The sequence below is a fragment of the Aphanomyces invadans genome (genome assembly GCF_000520115.1).
Source record: "Aphanomyces invadans strain NJM9701 unplaced genomic scaffold supercont1.30, whole genome shotgun sequence".
Classification (NCBI taxonomy): domain Eukaryota; phylum Oomycota; class Saprolegniomycetes; order Saprolegniales; family Verrucalvaceae; genus Aphanomyces; species Aphanomyces invadans.
In genome coordinates, this window is record NW_008580175.1 from 221,246 (window position 1) to 237,303 (window position 16,058).

A 16,058-nucleotide genomic window follows, 5' to 3' on the forward strand; every position below is an offset into this window, starting at 1 on the left:
CAAGCCCCACGACTTCCACCGCGGCCCCTACTTCAAGCCCCACGACTACCACCACGGCCCCCACTCCAAGCCCCACAAATTCCACTGTGGCCCCTACTCCAAGCCCCACGACTTCCACCGCGGCCCCTACTCCAAGCCCCACGACTACCACCACGGCCCCCACTCCAAGCCCCACGGATTCCACTGTGATTCCCACTCCAAGCCCCACGACTTCCACTGTAATTCCCACTCCTTCGACCCCACAACCCACAACCCCTCACTCTTCCACGCCATCCCCCACCCCAATCGACACAACCACCGCCGTTCCGGCAACTACCGAGCCACCCACTCCCACGTCTCCAGTGACCCCTTCGCCTGCAACAACGAGCCAGCCGTCGTCCACACCTCCAGCTACGACACTGGCTCCCGATACAACTCGGCCCACGTTGCCAGTCACGACGTCGCTTCCTTTCGTGACCGTTCGACCAAAGGAAACGCTATCTCCGATCATCGAGGAACTCATGGGCCGAAACACAAGTCAGAAAGATGGGCCTCCGAGTGCGACATCCGTCGCGGACAGTCTCATGGACGTCGCCCTGCCCACAGACACGTCACCGACGGCCTCCACGACGAAAGCTCCAGCGGCGCCGCGCCCGATGCCCACCCCACGCAACAAGACCGCCAACCTTGCGGACGACAACACTGCGACTTCATCGTCGTTCGTGTCGGTCGCAGGATCCGAACCCCTCAACACAGAGACGAACCGGTACATCTTCAACACGATCGTCGGCATCACGCTCGTCTTCATGGCGTTCTTCCACGGGATTGCGATCGATCCGTCGTACATTCCATCGGACGCCACGTTCCTTGGCGCGCTCGCTGCACCAAACTCGTGGGAACTACCCACGTTCATCTCGTTCATGCAGTGCATTGCGTTGGGCTCGTTTGTGAATGTGAATGCACCGCACGCGATCTTTGTCGCGTTCACCGATTCGTTTTCGTGGCTCGCGTTTCAAATCCACAAACGGGCGCCGACCCCCGCCGCCGTCATGCCATCGTCTCTCGTACTCAGCCATGGCCGCCAGTTGCTGGACAACGCAACCAACCACGGTGCCGACGTGTACGACGCGTTTGGCATCCAGCAATTTGCACTGCGAAGCCATGTTCGTGAAAAGGACCTCTTCCTTCGCGCGTTGACGTTCTTCTTGGTCGGGCTCGCCGTCCTCATGGCCGTCGCCATTGCGTGCACACTCGTCGGTCGTGCCCTTCAACGCCGCAGCACCGGGTTGGCTGCCGGCGGCCCCTTGTCCTGGGTTGCCCGATCCAACCACGTCAACTTTACCAACTCGCTGACGTCGTCGCAGCCGTCCCACGTCACAGCAAAGCACGTGACGCGCCACATCCTCGGGCTCACCGTCCTCTTCGGCGTCCTGAGCGTCCTGCCGCTCTCGATGGTGTCTGTCTACGAAGTCATGCAAGACATCAGCTCGACGTCCGGGTTTGGGTCGCTCACGGGGCTCATTGCCGTCGGGATCGTTGTCGCTGTCGCGTCGGTGGCCGTCGGCCCCGCTTTCATTCTCTCGTCCATGTCCGAAGTCGACCTGACCAAGTACAACGCCAAGGCGACGTTTGGGGTGCTCTACGTGAACCTTCACTACGACCGCCGACTGTTTGGCGCAGTCTCGACCACGGTGCAGCTCGTATCCGGGGCCATCGTCGCGTTCAGTGCGTCGAGTCAGCCCGTGTGGCTCGCGGCCATCCACGTCGTGTACATGGCGCTCGTGCTAGCGATCCGCCCGTTTGTGTCGGCGCTGCAACTCGTGGTCACCGTGTTGTTTGAACTGTGCCTCGTTGCCGTGTACGTCATGATGTCGTTTATGGCGGCGACCGACGTCCACACAAAGCGTTCGCTTGCCTATGCTGTCGTAAGCGTCGTGTGCTGCCTCGTTCTGTTTTGCTTTGTCCGGTGTCTCGTCAAGCTATGGGTGTTCGTGGATGGATGGAGCCCGAACGACGACGAGCTTGTTGGCACCGGCGGCGGACGCGGGGACACCAACACGTCGCAGTTGATCGTGCATGCCGGGGACTTTGGACCGAACAAGGGAGCGGGCAGACATCGGCGACTCCCGGCATCGTCATCGACTCGCACGATCCACCTTGTCCAGGTAAACCCGAACGCGATCGTCTAACGCTGGGAAGAATCTGTGTTGTGTGCATTGTCGAGTCTCGACGCCTTCATGGACATGGCTCGAACTTTTGCGGCATGACGACGCGCGTCTGTGCCTGCAATGCCCACGTCGGCGCCTCTTGCACGATTCCGAATGCATGCAGGAACTCCCACTTCTTTGCCCAGCACAGGAGGACCACATGCGCAATGCCATGTCGATGGCGCTGGGACTTCACCGCCGACCCCATCTCGTCCTGAAGCGCCGCTTGAAAAGTCCGCATCTTCACGGATAATTCCAATCACTGCTTCCTGTCACTCTCGTCATGGACCTGCTACGACCGCTTCGTTTGTATACTGTTTCGTTGGCGGCAATTTCCTCGGCGATCTCGAGGTGGTGGCGAAACGAATGTGCGGCGGCGCCACTACGATAGACACGGAACAATCGTACGCCCCCCTCGGTTACATTCCGTGGTCATGTTGTGGCCGACGACTGCTGCTGCCGCAGCTTGAGATACCACTTGGGAACATTGACTTGGGTGTTCGTTGCTTGGTCAGGTTGGCAGTGAGGGCTGGAGTTGCTCGCACACGTTTCCACCAGCGGTGGCGTGGATGGCCGCTGCGCCTTCAACACCATGTTTTTGAGCGTATCCAGCTCGTGTCGGCGACTCAAGAGTTGCTGCAGCTGGTTTTGCAATGCCAGCTTTGCTTGGAGTTGCTCGTGTGTTTCTCGTTGTTGTCGGGCATATGCTTCCTGCACGCGCTCGAGTTGGCCTTGGAGCGTTCGGACTGCTTCTTCCTTGGCATGGAGCGACTCCACCTGGTCGAGATTGTAACGCGAGTGGCCGCTGACACGCGTTCGACACACGTACCAGAAATTGCTGGGGCTGGTGCATGTGGTGGACGGTTTGCCGCGCCGTCGCGAGTTCGGTGGCCAGTTGCTCGCGTTCCAATTCGCTTTGTTCGAGTTGCTTTGCAAGGACGGCAAGGTGCTGCTCGTGCTGGACAACTTTCTGCGCCAACGCCACGCACTGTTGAAACTACGCCGACGATTCCTTGAGTCCATCTACGTGTTTACACGCACCCGTCGCTTTGGCGCGGTCGGTATCATGGCAAACGTTGCCGACGCATCGTCTGAGACCGACTGCAAAATCGCATTGTCCATGTCGACTTCGAGCTTGTCGTATGCCTCGAGTTTCTCGCGCTATGGCTACATGAGCCATGTGTCGTTGGTCGCATCGGTGTACCTCTGCCGCTACCGCGACCTGCAACTCCGTGATCTGCTTTCCCGTCGTTGCTTCCAGTTTCGCAAACCCGGCTTTGTGCACGTCCACCTGCAAGCACGTCGTGGCACGCCCTCATATCCCTCGTTACGATACCTTTTGCTTGAGCATGTCGTTCTCCAAATGCGCCTGATGGAGCTGCTGGCTCTTCTCGTCAAACTGCCGGCCGAGTTGCGCGAGCTAGACATGCATTGGAAAATCCCATCGCCATGCTGTGATACAGGTCGTGGTGGTTTACTTCAAAGTGCTTGATCTTGAGGTCGTTGCGGACCGCGGCCAACTCGGTGGTGGCCTTGGCGTCCAGCCGCGTCAGTTCCAGCACCTCCGCATGCGTCAACCTCATTAGATGTTGTTTGGACGATCGAGAAGCGCCACGTGTATACCTTGTCTTCGTACGCATGCTGCAACTCGGCAACCTTCTTTTGGAGATGGTCCACTTGGCTCTGCGCGTCCATCCGAGCTTCCCGCAGCAAGCGATTCTCCCGCTCGTACAGGTGCTTGCCGTTGTCTCGAAGCAATTCCATTTCCTTTCGTGATGCGTCCTGAAGCTTGGCCAGCTCAACTTCCATGCGGTGCTGGACGTGGTCGAGTCAGTGCGACGCGCCATCTTGTGGTCGCTACCTCAAACAGGACACGGCTTTCTTCTCGAGTCTTTTCCAGTTGCTCGAGAAACGTCTCCTTGGACAGCTCGAGCCGGCGGCAGTTGGCGGTGGCCTCGTCCAGCGCACTCGACAACTTGAGGATTTTATCCATCGCGGCTTCTTTCTCTTGCATTAAGAACGCCTTGTCCCCGCTCAAGAGCTGGACCTTTTGCGTGAGTTGGTCGACTTCCACCTGCAACTTCCTGAGCAACGACAGAGGAGAGGGACGTGTGTACTTGCAACCCGCCGACGCACTGCCTCGTTCGCGCCAGCTCGATATCGGTAGATGTGAATTTTTCTCGCCAGTTCACGCCGTCGTCAACCGCTTGTGTCGATTGCATTCGACGTTGCTCAAGCAACGCGGCCTGGACAGCTTCGAGTTGCTGGGCCAAGCCGTTCCGCTCCGTCTCCATGTCCTTCAGTGCACGCGCGGTTCGGTCCTCGTGCTGCTTGGCGATCCGGGCCGTGCGCTCCAAGTCTGCGATTGCCGTCGCACACTCGGCATGGCGAGAAGCGAGCACGTCCAGGTCCTTTGCCGCACGGTCCGCTGCGCTCACATGAGGTTGGATGAGCTCATACACACGCATTTGGACAAACTCGGCCAGCGTCAGCAGATCCTTGTCTTGCTTTTGGAACTACGAAAGACCAGCAACGAATGGACAAGTTCCAGCAGTCCATCCAGTTGAAAATGCGTTTCCAACGACCAAAATGACACGAGAATGTCTCAAAAGAGAGACTCCAATTGCTCTTGCAACGACCCCAACACGATGTAGACAAACTAATGCATGTACCTCCTGAGCTAACGCATCGGACACGCGCAGCTCGACGAATTGGGCCTTTTCGGCCTGCAGTCTCCGCTCCAACAGCGCGATGCGGGCGTCAGCCGCCGCTTTCTCGTTTTTCCACTGCGCGGCGTCCCGACGGTAGCTTGTCTGCGATGCATGATGATGACGGACGATTGACAGGCAATATGATTGTACCTGAAGCGCCGCCACGACGTCGTCGTGTTTCTGCCGCTCGGCTGCGAGCACGCGCTGAGTCTGTGTTTTGTCCTCCAAGACGGCTGCCAGTTGCTTTCGCATCTTGTCTACTTGTACCTCGTAGAACTTGCGCATGGCATCTGGGATTCGCTGTCCGTTGGTTGCATTGTTGAACGAAGCCGACGAAGCTGTTCGCACTGGAGGTGGTCGCTTCAGCTCTGCGTCAAATGTCCGCAGACGACTGGGCGCCGGCGACACAGCTGGAGTTGTGACAGGTGTGAAATCATCAAATGAGTTCGGCAAGGACAGCGCGCTGCTGCTGTCGTCGCTCTTGTGTCTGCTGGATCGGCGCTTGTTGCCAATACTTCGTTCGTCCTTGTTGATGCTGTCCCCACTGCTGCTGGGGCTGCTACTGCTCTCCAATTCTCCCTTCTTCTCGTCGTCATCGTTGTCATCCTCGCTATCCTGTGTCGCCAACTGCTTCCCACTGGCATTGTCGCGGCGCTGCGACGTTTCTCGGCCGTCTGCCATTCTCCTGGGTATCTTTAGGGTTTTGTGGGCGAATTCAGAATGACTAATGATTGGTCAGTATACTGATCACTTAGCCAATGAAAATACCTTATGCATGCATATGCGATTTCATTGGCTATAATATAGAATCAATTGCATTCTGGATATCCCGAAACATGTCCTACCGCAGTGGTGCGATTTTTTTTCTAATTGGAGCGTAGAAGTATTAAAAAATTTTTGTCGGAATCGCCGTGGGCCAGCTCCTTGTCGGAATCGCCGCGGGAGAAGAGCTAGCTGGACGCCAAAGCACACTGAGCAATGGGGAATGCGCTAGGATGGGTCACTGAATCTACGGAAGAGAAAGCCTGGAACGCTGCCAGAGACGGAGACCTCCGGACGCTTCAAGCAGCGTGTTCGTTGTCCGCAGGAGCGATGGAATGGCGGGAAACAGAGCGGGGCAGGTCCCCCTTCATCATGGCGTGCAGTCACGGCCACGTCGAGTGCGTTCGCTGGCTCGTCGACAATGGCATCGATGTGTATGGCCGAGACTACCGGGGCAATACACCACTTCACTACGCCTGCACTCGCGGCCAGCCCACCGTTGTGGAAATACTGATGGCAACAGTGGACTTCACTCCGTTCACGTTGAATGCAAAGGGGTTGAGCCCATTGGATTCCGCCAGGGAAATGTTCACCGATGCAACTGACGACAGGGACACCTCGTTGGCGGAAAGGATCGCCACATGTATCGAGCTGCTGGAAGCGGTAAGCCAATGGACCACCATCTCGATGGCGTCACTTTCCGCAGCGATGCATAGTCCATGATAGCTTGATGTACGCGCGAGAGGACAACGCATTGTCGAGCGTTATTGGGATTGCTGCCCTTCGATCCTGGTCGATCAAGCATGCCAAAGTGTTTCGCACGAGCTCCAACATCTTTTTGGAACTGGCGCTGTTCACCATGCCGGACGAACTAGGGCAGCGTTCAAGTCCCGTCCCGAGGTGGGCCCAACGCAGTGTTTGTTTTGGTGGGTTTATGCCGCATCGTAGCTCGACGTACCTCGTCCTTGTTGACCCAGTCAATCGACCAACGACATTTGTCAAGCAGGCGTCGGCGACGTCCTGGCTACGCTCGTCCAGGTCGTTTGGATTTTCATTGCTGGTCGGCGCCAAAACCACCGCCACGGTTCCAGCGCTCTACTGGCAGGAGTTTGCCGCCGTGGATTTGCCGAGCTTGAATGCGTGGACAACCTTCTTCCTCGACACCGCGGTACGTCCGAAGGATGGGGATCCTCGATGGACTGATTCTCTCTCTTTGTTGGCAGGTCACAAAGGTGGCCGACCCCGCACTCTCGGTGGACCGCCAGTTTCACACACAAGTACTCCGTCGTCATCCTCCATGCACCCGCTTCACAAGGTGGTTGTGTTGCGGTAGATGCTCGGCCGGTCGATTGCGTACACGTCGTACGTGGCCCCGACCGCCACCATCCACGAGCCGCAACCAGAGGACATCGAAGATAGCAACGGCGTCGTCATTGCGCAGCTCCTGTCGCTTGCGCCACGAACAACGACGTCCGCCAAGGAATCGTCGACTGCGGTCGTGGAATGCGTCATTTGCTGCGACGCCCCGCAGACCGCGGTGTGCGTACCGTGCGGCCACAACGTCCTGTGCATGATGTGTGCATATGCAATTGCGTCATCGACTTCCCAATGCCCCGTGTGTCGGCAATACGTGCGCGAAGTCATTCAAGTGTACCGGAACTAGTCGAATCGCGTGGACTGGGCGCGACGATCCACGGTTTGACCGCACACGCCCATCCAGTTCAACAGAGCGCCGCCTGCAGATCCTAGCCCAGTGGCATGTGCTGCAGCAGGGACCGTCCAGCGCGTGCGATGGAAGACGCCCTTGCTGTCGTGGCGCCACATGCATCCCGTCCCTCTACCACCATACACAAAGCCATTTTTGCGGCCGAAGCTAATACAAAACGCACCAAAGAATCGATTCAAGGGAGACCTCGTCCGGCCGCAGTGTGCCATGTTTAACGAGATGTCGCAGGTCCTTCTTGGTCGCTGTTTCCGACGAGTCTGTGGCCATCGAGGAGTCCCCGACCATGAACCACACTCGAAGAGTAGAAATAACGAATTCATTTCGAGCCCAACCGTCGACTCTACTTTCTCTGTTTGCCAACGCGGCCGGTCTTGCTGAATTTCGAGACCGCATTTTTCTTGTTGCGGCGGGCCATGAGCTTCGGGTCCAGCGGGATGTATGCATACGGGTCGACCTTGCCTTGCTTCTTGACGTCGCCTGCTGCCTTCTTGGCGCGGTACTCGTTTCCGGCAGCCGGCGCCGCCGGCCCATCGCGTTTCCGTTTTTTGTCGAGGCCCATGTTTGCGAGTTTCTTTTGGACGTCGCGGCGAACGGCGTCTTCATCGTCCGAATCGCCCATTTCGTCGTCGTCATCGTCGTCCATGCCAGGGATGATCATGCTATCCACAACGCCACACAAAAAGGAGTCAGAAATGGCTCCGATACGACGTTGCAATTTGAGAAAAATCCAGGCACGCACCGGCCATCCTTGGCGACTTCAAATTCGTCGTCGGATTCGACTCGCTTGGTCTTTTTGGACGCCACAATGTTTTTGAACGCAGCATTGTCGAGAAAGTCCACAATGTCCTCTTCGGCGTTTTCCTTGATGTAGTTGCTCGCGCCGGACGCGGTCTTGAATTTCTTGGACGGCCGTTGCACGGCGTGCGCCGCCGGCTCGTGGTCGCTGTCGTCGTCGTCTGAGTCCTGCATAAACTCGTCAAACGATTTTTGGCCGCGGTTCTCGCGCTTCTGCTCCTTCTCGCGATCCTCGCGCTCCTTGGTCTTGCGGATATGTGTGATTAGTTTTCGGTCAGCTTCGGGCACGAGAGATGCCACGTATTCATATCCAAACTTGCGGCAAAGCTTCATCATAATGGTCCTGCCACGATGCCAACGAGACGTCAGTCACCGCTACAAATGGCGGCCATCCAGGCCATGCAGTGCTCACCTCGTCTTGGCGCGGAACCGAGCTTTGGACTCGCCGACCCATTGCAGCAACCCGTTCACAATCGACGGCAAGAATTCCACGAGCGCCTCCTTGGGCAAAATTGCAATCCCGAGCTTGAGAAATCCAATGACGCTCTTGATAACTTCGCGGGCTTTTTCATGGAGAAGCATCAAGACGGTCCGGAGCAGGTCGGGCATTGCGCGCTGGATCGTTTCTTCTGTACGGCCAAACTCAAACACGAGCCGGCTCAGACACAGCACGGACGCGCTGCGCATGTGCGGCGTGCGCGCGGCGAGACCCCCGAGCACCATTTGAATAAAGTCCATCAAGTTGCCTTGGTTGTCGAGCAGCTTGGCCATGGCCAGGAGCACCTCGAACGCGGCTTCGCGAGCCTTTGCGTTCGCTTCCTTTGTGCACAGCATGATTTCACCCACCAAGGTCGGGACAAATGCAGTGTCCGGGTGTTCCACGGCCTCAATCGCCCTGACGATTTGATGGAGGCATCGCAGACGCATCTTCTTGGCCGGGACGCTGCACGTCAAAAGCGATTCCGATAGCGACTCAATCATGTCGGACAAGTGTTCGGCGGCAAAGGCCGGGTGGGCATCGCAGATCGTCACGAGCACCGAGTACGCGCGCTTTTGCATGATCGGGTCTGTATCGTCCAGCATGTACGGTTTGACGACGCGGTAGAGCAGCGCGACTTGGCTCACGTCGATAATGGCAACCAGGGCCAAAGCGATGCTCATGTGCAAATGCGCTTGTGCCAGCATCGTCGCGGCGGCTTTGGCGTCGCCGCTCTTCTTGGCAGCTGTCGTCGTTTGCAGCAACGTTTGCATGAGTTGTTTGAACACCGTCTCGACAAACTCGCGTTCGGCCAGCGTGGCGTAGTTGGTGATTGTGTCCATGAGGGTCTGGAGGCGGTCCGACTCGGTGGTCGCGTCCAAGCCCTCGACGATCGTGATGAGCAACGGGAGGAATCGCGCGGCGAACTTGCTCAGCGCGACTTGATCCACGTCCGACGGGTCGTCTTCGTTGCTGGCCGTAGCGGCGGCGGCCTTGAGCAACGCTTGGATACCTTGGCACACGAGCAACTGCAGTTCCGGGTACCGTTTGTCTGACATGGCGTTGGCAAGGGTCTTGGCGATCTTCTTGAATTGGCTCGCGATGTCGGTGGGGTTTGTGCAAAAGCTTGGAAAGAGGCTCCACAGCTGCATAGTGCGCGCCTGCATGCGCTTCGATTCGAGCGCTGTCGTGGAATCTGCGCGGGCGACTGCTTCGCACGCCTTGGCCAAGGACAAGATGGTGGTTGAAAAGTACTCCAACCGACTCGACCCGGCCTTGACGGCTTCCCGAACGACCGGGATCATCCACGCCCGCTCTTCGACTATCCCTTGGGCGTTTTGGAGCGGCACAACGGCCAGCATGACTTCGGCACCGACCGCCGTCGTTGCAGCTGTCATGAACCGCGTAAACCACTTGCGCATGTCGTCGTGCGCCTGGGGCATCGAATCCATCGCAGCGTACAAATCGACGGTCGTCGTGAAGATCGAGTTGAACGCCGGGTGCGCTTTCTCGCCATAGAACGACACAATCGACGTCAGCAGCGAAAAAATCGAGGCCCAGGCGTGCTGATATCGCAGCGTCAGTAGGCCTACAGCATTTCGAGTGAGTTGCGCTGGAGTCTCGAGCCCGAAAGATCATGGGATCGAATCAGTCGTGGGAGCGCTTGCTACCTTCCAGCGAGAACAGAACGCGCTGGACAGCGGGGTGCGGACCGAGGTTCAAGGTTGCCTGCAGCGCCACGTTGAGCTGCTCGGCGCATTTGCGATGCACGTGGGTGTGCTGGCTTTCAAAGTACGTGCACATGGCAACAACGACGCGGGGAAGGAGGTCGCGCGTGCTTTGGAGCGGCTCCAGGCGGGCGAGTGCGCGACATGTGATCTGGATTAGCAAGATCGCATGCTGCTGGTCGTGGATGTTGCTGTCGAGGGTGAGAACCGTTGTGAGGATGGACGTGAGGCACTCGGCCGACAGGCGCGACGACGGTGACACTACGACCGCGTCAAATGCTTCGAGCGTGACTAGAGCGAGGGTCTTTTGGTTGGTTTGAAGCAGCTTGAGCAGCGCTTCCGACAGACTCGTCACGACTTTGCCAGGCAGGAGCGGCAGCACCGACCCAAGAAACCCGACGAGCTGAAGGACTTTGGTCTGGTCCTTCGCAACGGCCGACGCCAGAATGTTCTCAGCGAACGAAGCAATATGTGTAGACAGTGTGTCGCAGTGCGCGTCGGCATGGACTTCGAGAATCTTGACGATGGACGATTGCGCAGCTTTGCGAATTTTCGGCCGCGGGTCGGCGGCGAGCGCGAGGAGCACGTGGAAGTACTTAAGTGTCGTCGGGTGGTTCCACACACTGGCTGTCGGTTCCTGCGCTTGAATAACCATGCCCAACGCAACCAAGCTCGATCGGATCAGCGAAATGTCTTCTTCGTTCGACTGGACCGCAGCGGGTCAGATGAGTTGCATTATTCAAGACAGACGCAATTGCGAAGCATGGTAGCAGCCATGCACTCAACAAGGATGAAGCCACAAGTTTGTACCTGCATGACGCGAATGAGTGCGTGGGCGACGGCGTCGAACTTGTTGCGCAAAACTGCATCGTGCACTTCAGGCAGCACCATCGTTAGCAGCTGCATGATCTCATGCGCATGCGAGCTGCTGTCGTGGGATTCCAGGGCCGTCATGAGCGCGGCAAAGTATTCTGTGTTGGAGATCGGCTGATTTTCCATGTGGCTTGCTCCACGCCGTTCAATGATCACGTCCGAGATGGCGGCCAAGACCACATTCAGCTACGCCACAACTCGTGTGAAGACCCAGACTTCGCCATGGACAAGACACAACAAGACAGCGGCGCCGCGCAGCCATGGCGACGATAGTCACGCACCTTTACTTTCTGGGGGTGGTTGCTTCCCGCGTGGCGGCGCAGCTCCGAGAAGACGTCCATGACAGCAAACAATTCTTTGATGCCTTTTCGATGCGGAACGGGACCATTCGTTTACCGGTGGAATTTCCAACCAATCACACAGCGGGATTCTGTCCGCCAATCGCAGCGCCAGCGCAACTTCTCACCGATCAAATTGCAAGTCAAAGTACTCACCGACGCGCCCTTTCGGCTAGCGTAACGGGTCGCCGTTACAGGGTGAACAGGGAGGGCTAGTCGCCAGCCCAGATACGCCCGCGCTACGCCAGTCAGCGCACGTGGATCGATGGGCCGTGCTCGGACGTGCCTCACTGCAACGGAGGAATGCGGCCACGAACCGACGATGATATGCGCTTGGGTGACCTCTCTTCACGTTGTCATTCTTCAGTGGTCAGGCACCGTTAGAAACGTACCAGAAGACATCAGTGATATCGGCCGGTGTTCATTCTAAGGATGAATGGTACATAGACAAAGGTCACGAACAGTCTTGATATATTTTGTCAACTACATTTGCGAGGTAGGTCGATCGTTGGCGGCAATCAGGGATCGATTGCTGCGGAATACCTGTCAACCATCACGGAAACGCAGTACAGAAACCATCCCGAGCAGTGCCACCTTGACATCCCTTTATATCGCGTATACCTTGGCGTTTGTCTCGACGAAGTTGACAGTGTTCGTCGGGGTGTGGAAGGTTGCAAAGTTGTCCATGTCGATGTCGAGCGAAAGCGTATCGTTGGAGTTTCGACCACAGTGGGTAGTGTGGTCCATCGATTCCACTTGTGATACCGCCCCTTGACTGTAGATCGAGTTGATTGCGCTCATGTCCGTGCCCACCACAAACATCCACAGCTTATACAGGCAGCGAACAAACATCCCAACGACCACAATGCACACAAGGACGATCACGGCGTACGCCAACGTACGCTTCGAACTGGCGTTGGTTGTGTGGGCCATTCCGTACGCCATGCCAAACACAGCCACGACCACAAGTTCAAACACGACTGTGAACACGAGTTGCAACGTCGAAATGAACGGGGATACCATGGCAATCAGAATGGCGTACGCAAGGTGCAGCCCCATGAGCAAGAAGAGCTGCGTCGACGGCGCGACGACACTGGCCGCAAGAAGGCCGGTGGCGTACTGCACCGCAAGCGACACGGCGAAGAACGCGCGAAACTCAAATTTGAGGTTCGTGTACAACACGCCAAACGTGACCTTGGCGCGGTACTTGCTCAAGTCGACATTCGTGCACCGGGAAACTATCCAGGCCGCGACTAGGATGCTGTCGCCGAGAAAGATTAGCGCGGCGAGCGAGAACACGCCAGAAATCGAACCGACCCCGGCAGTCGACGTGACGTTGCGCATGAGCTCGTACATGGACACCGTTGCGAGCGGGAGAACTGCGATCGTGGCAAACCAAACGGTAAATCCTTGTAGCCGATGGCTCGCTTCCTCCATGTGTGCAGCGTACCTGCCCATGGTGGACAGAGTGAACAGGACGCCGCGGCGCTTCGAAGCGCCCGCCACCAAGGCAGTGATGACCACGAGCGCCAACAGACACGAGAGCACGATGAAGCAGAACGTCCAAGCTCGGACAAACAGGTCCAACTCGAACACGTTCATGCGAAGGGCAAACTGGAGTATCCCAAACGCGCCACTTGACGCTATGGCAGCATCGTCGTTGGCGCTTGCCAGCGTGCGTTGGTGTGCTCTGGCCATGTCGGAGAGCACGTTCGCTGCTGCATGAGTCTTGGCCAAGGGGGACGCCGACCCGCGCACGACAAAGTTGACCCACGAGAACGAGTCAGTGAACGAGACCAATGCCGCGTGGGGGGCGTCCACGTTGGCACATGACAAGATGGCGACCGTTTGCATGAACGACACGAACGACGGGAGCTCCCATGAGTTGGGTGCGGCGAGGGCTCCCCATGGTGTGTCTGGGACCACGCACGTTGTGTCCATCGCGACATAGTGGAAAAACGCGAGGAAGGCCAGCGTGACCGCGACAACGGCGTTGAACACGAAACGACTCGTACGATGTCCGTGGGTGTCGGTGCTTGGGGCAGACGCTTGCGACGGATCAATGTCGCCCACGCCGGATTCTTTACCCGAGGAATTTGTGCGTGATGCCGAGATCGGGCGAGTTGGGGCGGGGCCGTCCATCGCATCGGGGCCACCACTTAGTTCACCAGGCACATTTGCGTTCGATGGGGAAGGCGTCGAGCCCACGGAACCTTCGGACGACACCGTTGTCGCAGGGCGCTCGTTTGTTCCCGTGGCATTTTCCTCTACCTTGTTCGTGATCACGGGCATGTCTGTTACGCCGGGAAAGGTCGAAACGGGTTGCAATGACGGTGCCGTGCTGGTCGCCATTGGCGTCGCTGTTGGACTTGCCGTGGTCGGTTCGACAATCACGACAGCAGCCTCTTTCGTGGTGATATTTGGGGCCGCAGACACGTTGGGTGCGCTCGTAGGATGAGGAACTACCAAAATGGTCGGTGCTGCTGTCGTCGGTGCATCCGTTCGAGGTGCAGTCGTTGTCGGATCTGGGAATCGAGGGACTGTCGAATTGGACGACGTGAGAGAAAGTGGGGCGTGTGTCGTTGGGTCGGTGATATTGGGAGTGTGGGCAGGGGGGATTGCTTTAGTCGTTGTTGTGTTGGTGGAGACAGGTATAAAGAGAGCGAGTTCAGGCGTTGGAGTAGGCTCTGGTGTTGGTGCAGGCGTTGTCAGGATGGTAGTCGTTCGCGTAGGGAGGCGTGTGGCGTTTGTGGGTGCTGGAGTCAGCATTGTGACGTTCGTGGCGACTGTTGTGCCGACAGGAGGAAAGGTGATCGAGTTGCTAGTTGACAGAGTGGGTGCCGCTGACGCATTGGGTGCAGGAGCGGTTGGAATCGATGTTGCTGCCAAGATCACAGCGCCTGGAGTACTATTGCGCTGGTCTATGACATTTTCGCCCTGCGTCTCTTCAAGTGGTTGAGCCGTGGAGGCGGCCGACGAAGTGAGTGCGAGGCAAGCGGTCATGGCAAGGAAAAAGCCCATTGTTACGGCAAAATGGCGATTTGAGCGATATGGTAGTGAGTAGCAATCCTACTCGGACTTGCTTGCTCAACTTACAAACAGCCACCACTTCTCTGCCAAGGCAAAGAGTGAGGAGTCAGTGTTGTCTACCGACGTAAGTGCAAATGTGTAGGCGTGCCTTAAAATGTCACTGCGGTGGCTCACCATCGCAACTGGCTGGCGGTCGCCATCGACCACGTCGAGCGACTCTGCCACGTATGTGACAAGTAAAATCGTGAGTGAACTTCATCTTGGTACGTCAAAATTTTGGTTTTGGTGCAGCTAACTTGCTTGACAAGCTGACTGCACCAAAACAAAAGTAAGAGCAAAAATATCCATTTCGATCATAAAAGTCAATGAAACTACAGTTTGCGAAATAAATTGCTCAACTTTTCCGGATTTTGTGAAATCAATCAACGAATTATCTATCAATCATGCCGCGACATGACAACTGTAGTAGATTGGCCACGAATTGTCCAGCTGAAACCTCTTACGTCTTCAGTCCTGCCCGGGATGAGCGCAATTGAAGCTGTCGTGAGCCGCCACGAAGCTCCTACACTGTAAAACACCGCCTGTAAGGAAGCAGAGACGTCACCAAAGGATCAACTCAGAGCTCGAACAGCGTGTCGGTCTCACTTGCCGGGTCCCCATGGGACTGCTGCGATATCGTTGTATTCAATATGTGTTGCTTGATGTACCAATAAGACTTGCATCCCAAGCGGTCCCCACAATAATGTACGCTCTTCAGTCAGTGTCTGGATACCGTGTAGCGTACTGATTTCCCTCAGAGTTCTAAACGGCTCAAATGTGATAATTTTTATAAATCTATATTATAGAGTCATGGGGTCCTTTCAAACATTTGAACTTTGATTGCCATGTCGGCCCGTGGAAAGATGAAGAAGCGCATGACCCTGGCAGACAAGCACGTGTTGTGCAAGGAACGTGCATTGCGTCCAACTGCCAAGTACAATGACTTGGCCGCATGGACTGTTCAAACGTTCGACCTGGCGTGCACGCCTACGAAGGCAACAATTGGAACCATCCTCAAGCGCCATGGCAGCGAGCCCACTCGAGCAGACAGCAATGCTCGGTCGATGGATCGACCATTATCCCTACCTCTGGTGGAATTGAAGCTTGTTGAGTGGGTATATCGGTGCGAAGAGCTGGGTGTGTGTATTACTGGCGAACTAATTCGCAAGCAAGCTCAGGCCTATTGCCGTGAACTTGACATTCCGTCGGCCCAAACAATTACGTTTTCGAAAGGCTGGCTCTACAAATTTCAGCAAAGGCATGGTCTCTCGTGCAAGACCCAACACGGAGAAGCTGGGTCGGTGAAACCAGAAACTGTACGGCATGGCCGCAAAGCAATGTTGAACGTCACTGGCGCCTACAACGAAAAAAACGTGTACAACATGGATGAATC

General features: G+C 56.8%; 7 protein-coding genes across 8 annotated transcripts; 4 read left to right on the plus strand and 3 right to left on the minus strand.

Annotated features, from left to right (window-relative positions):
• Positions 1 to 199: 199 nt before the first annotated feature.
• On the plus strand, positions 200 to 2,548 carry H310_11211 (hypothetical protein). Its single transcript, XM_008877792.1, has one exon. The coding sequence runs from the start codon at positions 501 to 503 to the stop codon at positions 2,166 to 2,168; it is 1,668 nt and encodes a 555-aa protein (XP_008876014.1). The 5' UTR covers positions 200 to 500; the 3' UTR covers positions 2,169 to 2,548.
• On the minus strand, positions 2,449 to 5,663 carry H310_11212. 2 transcript variants are annotated; one of them, XM_008877793.1, is made up of 11 exons: positions 5,048 to 5,663; positions 4,859 to 4,999; positions 4,304 to 4,702; positions 4,048 to 4,260; positions 3,810 to 4,001; positions 3,665 to 3,748; positions 3,523 to 3,606; positions 3,391 to 3,477; positions 3,228 to 3,347; positions 3,016 to 3,183; positions 2,449 to 2,963 (listed from the first exon to the last, which is right to left on the minus strand). In XM_008877793.1, exons 1-11 carry the CDS (start codon positions 5,576 to 5,578, stop codon positions 2,619 to 2,621), a joined length of 2,364 nt encoding a protein of 787 aa, XP_008876015.1. In that variant the 5' UTR covers positions 5,579 to 5,663; the 3' UTR covers positions 2,449 to 2,618. The 2 variants fall into 2 exon arrangements, with proteins under 2 accessions (XP_008876015.1, XP_008876016.1); XM_008877794.1 differs by having other exon boundaries at positions 3,016 to 3,347.
• A 135-nt stretch (positions 5,664 to 5,798) lies between these two features.
• Positions 5,799 to 7,724, plus strand: H310_11213 (hypothetical protein). Its single transcript, XM_008877795.1, has 5 exons — positions 5,799 to 6,322; positions 6,366 to 6,559; positions 6,608 to 6,827; positions 6,883 to 6,936; positions 6,993 to 7,724. The coding sequence occupies exons 1-5, from the start codon at positions 5,876 to 5,878 to the stop codon at positions 7,320 to 7,322; spliced, it is 1,245 nt and encodes a 414-aa protein (XP_008876017.1). The 5' UTR covers positions 5,799 to 5,875; the 3' UTR covers positions 7,323 to 7,724.
• H310_11214 (hypothetical protein) lies at positions 7,277 to 11,615 on the minus strand. Its single transcript, XM_008877796.1, has 6 exons — positions 11,540 to 11,615; positions 11,196 to 11,444; positions 10,329 to 11,091; positions 8,593 to 10,246; positions 8,125 to 8,523; positions 7,277 to 8,044 (listed from the first exon to the last, which is right to left on the minus strand). The coding sequence occupies exons 1-6, from the start codon at positions 11,597 to 11,599 to the stop codon at positions 7,726 to 7,728; spliced, it is 3,444 nt and encodes a 1,147-aa protein (XP_008876018.1). The 5' UTR covers positions 11,600 to 11,615; the 3' UTR covers positions 7,277 to 7,725.
• Positions 11,616 to 12,050: 435 nt separating this feature from the next.
• On the minus strand, positions 12,051 to 14,348 carry H310_11215 (hypothetical protein). Its single transcript, XM_008877797.1, has one exon. It carries the CDS (start codon positions 13,946 to 13,948, stop codon positions 12,203 to 12,205), a length of 1,746 nt encoding a protein of 581 aa, XP_008876019.1. The 5' UTR covers positions 13,949 to 14,348; the 3' UTR covers positions 12,051 to 12,202.
• H310_11216 (hypothetical protein) lies at positions 13,355 to 14,634 on the plus strand. Its single transcript, XM_008877798.1, has one exon. It carries the CDS (start codon positions 14,067 to 14,069, stop codon positions 14,553 to 14,555), a length of 489 nt encoding a protein of 162 aa, XP_008876020.1. The 5' UTR covers positions 13,355 to 14,066; the 3' UTR covers positions 14,556 to 14,634.
• Positions 14,635 to 15,510: 876 nt separating this feature from the next.
• On the plus strand, positions 15,511 to 15,826 carry H310_11217 (hypothetical protein; the record flags this gene model as incomplete). Its single annotated transcript, XM_008877799.1, has 2 exons — positions 15,511 to 15,725; positions 15,769 to 15,826. 2 exons carry the CDS (start codon positions 15,511 to 15,513, stop codon positions 15,824 to 15,826), a joined length of 273 nt encoding a protein of 90 aa, XP_008876021.1.
• Positions 15,827 to 16,058: the final 232 nt, after the last annotated feature.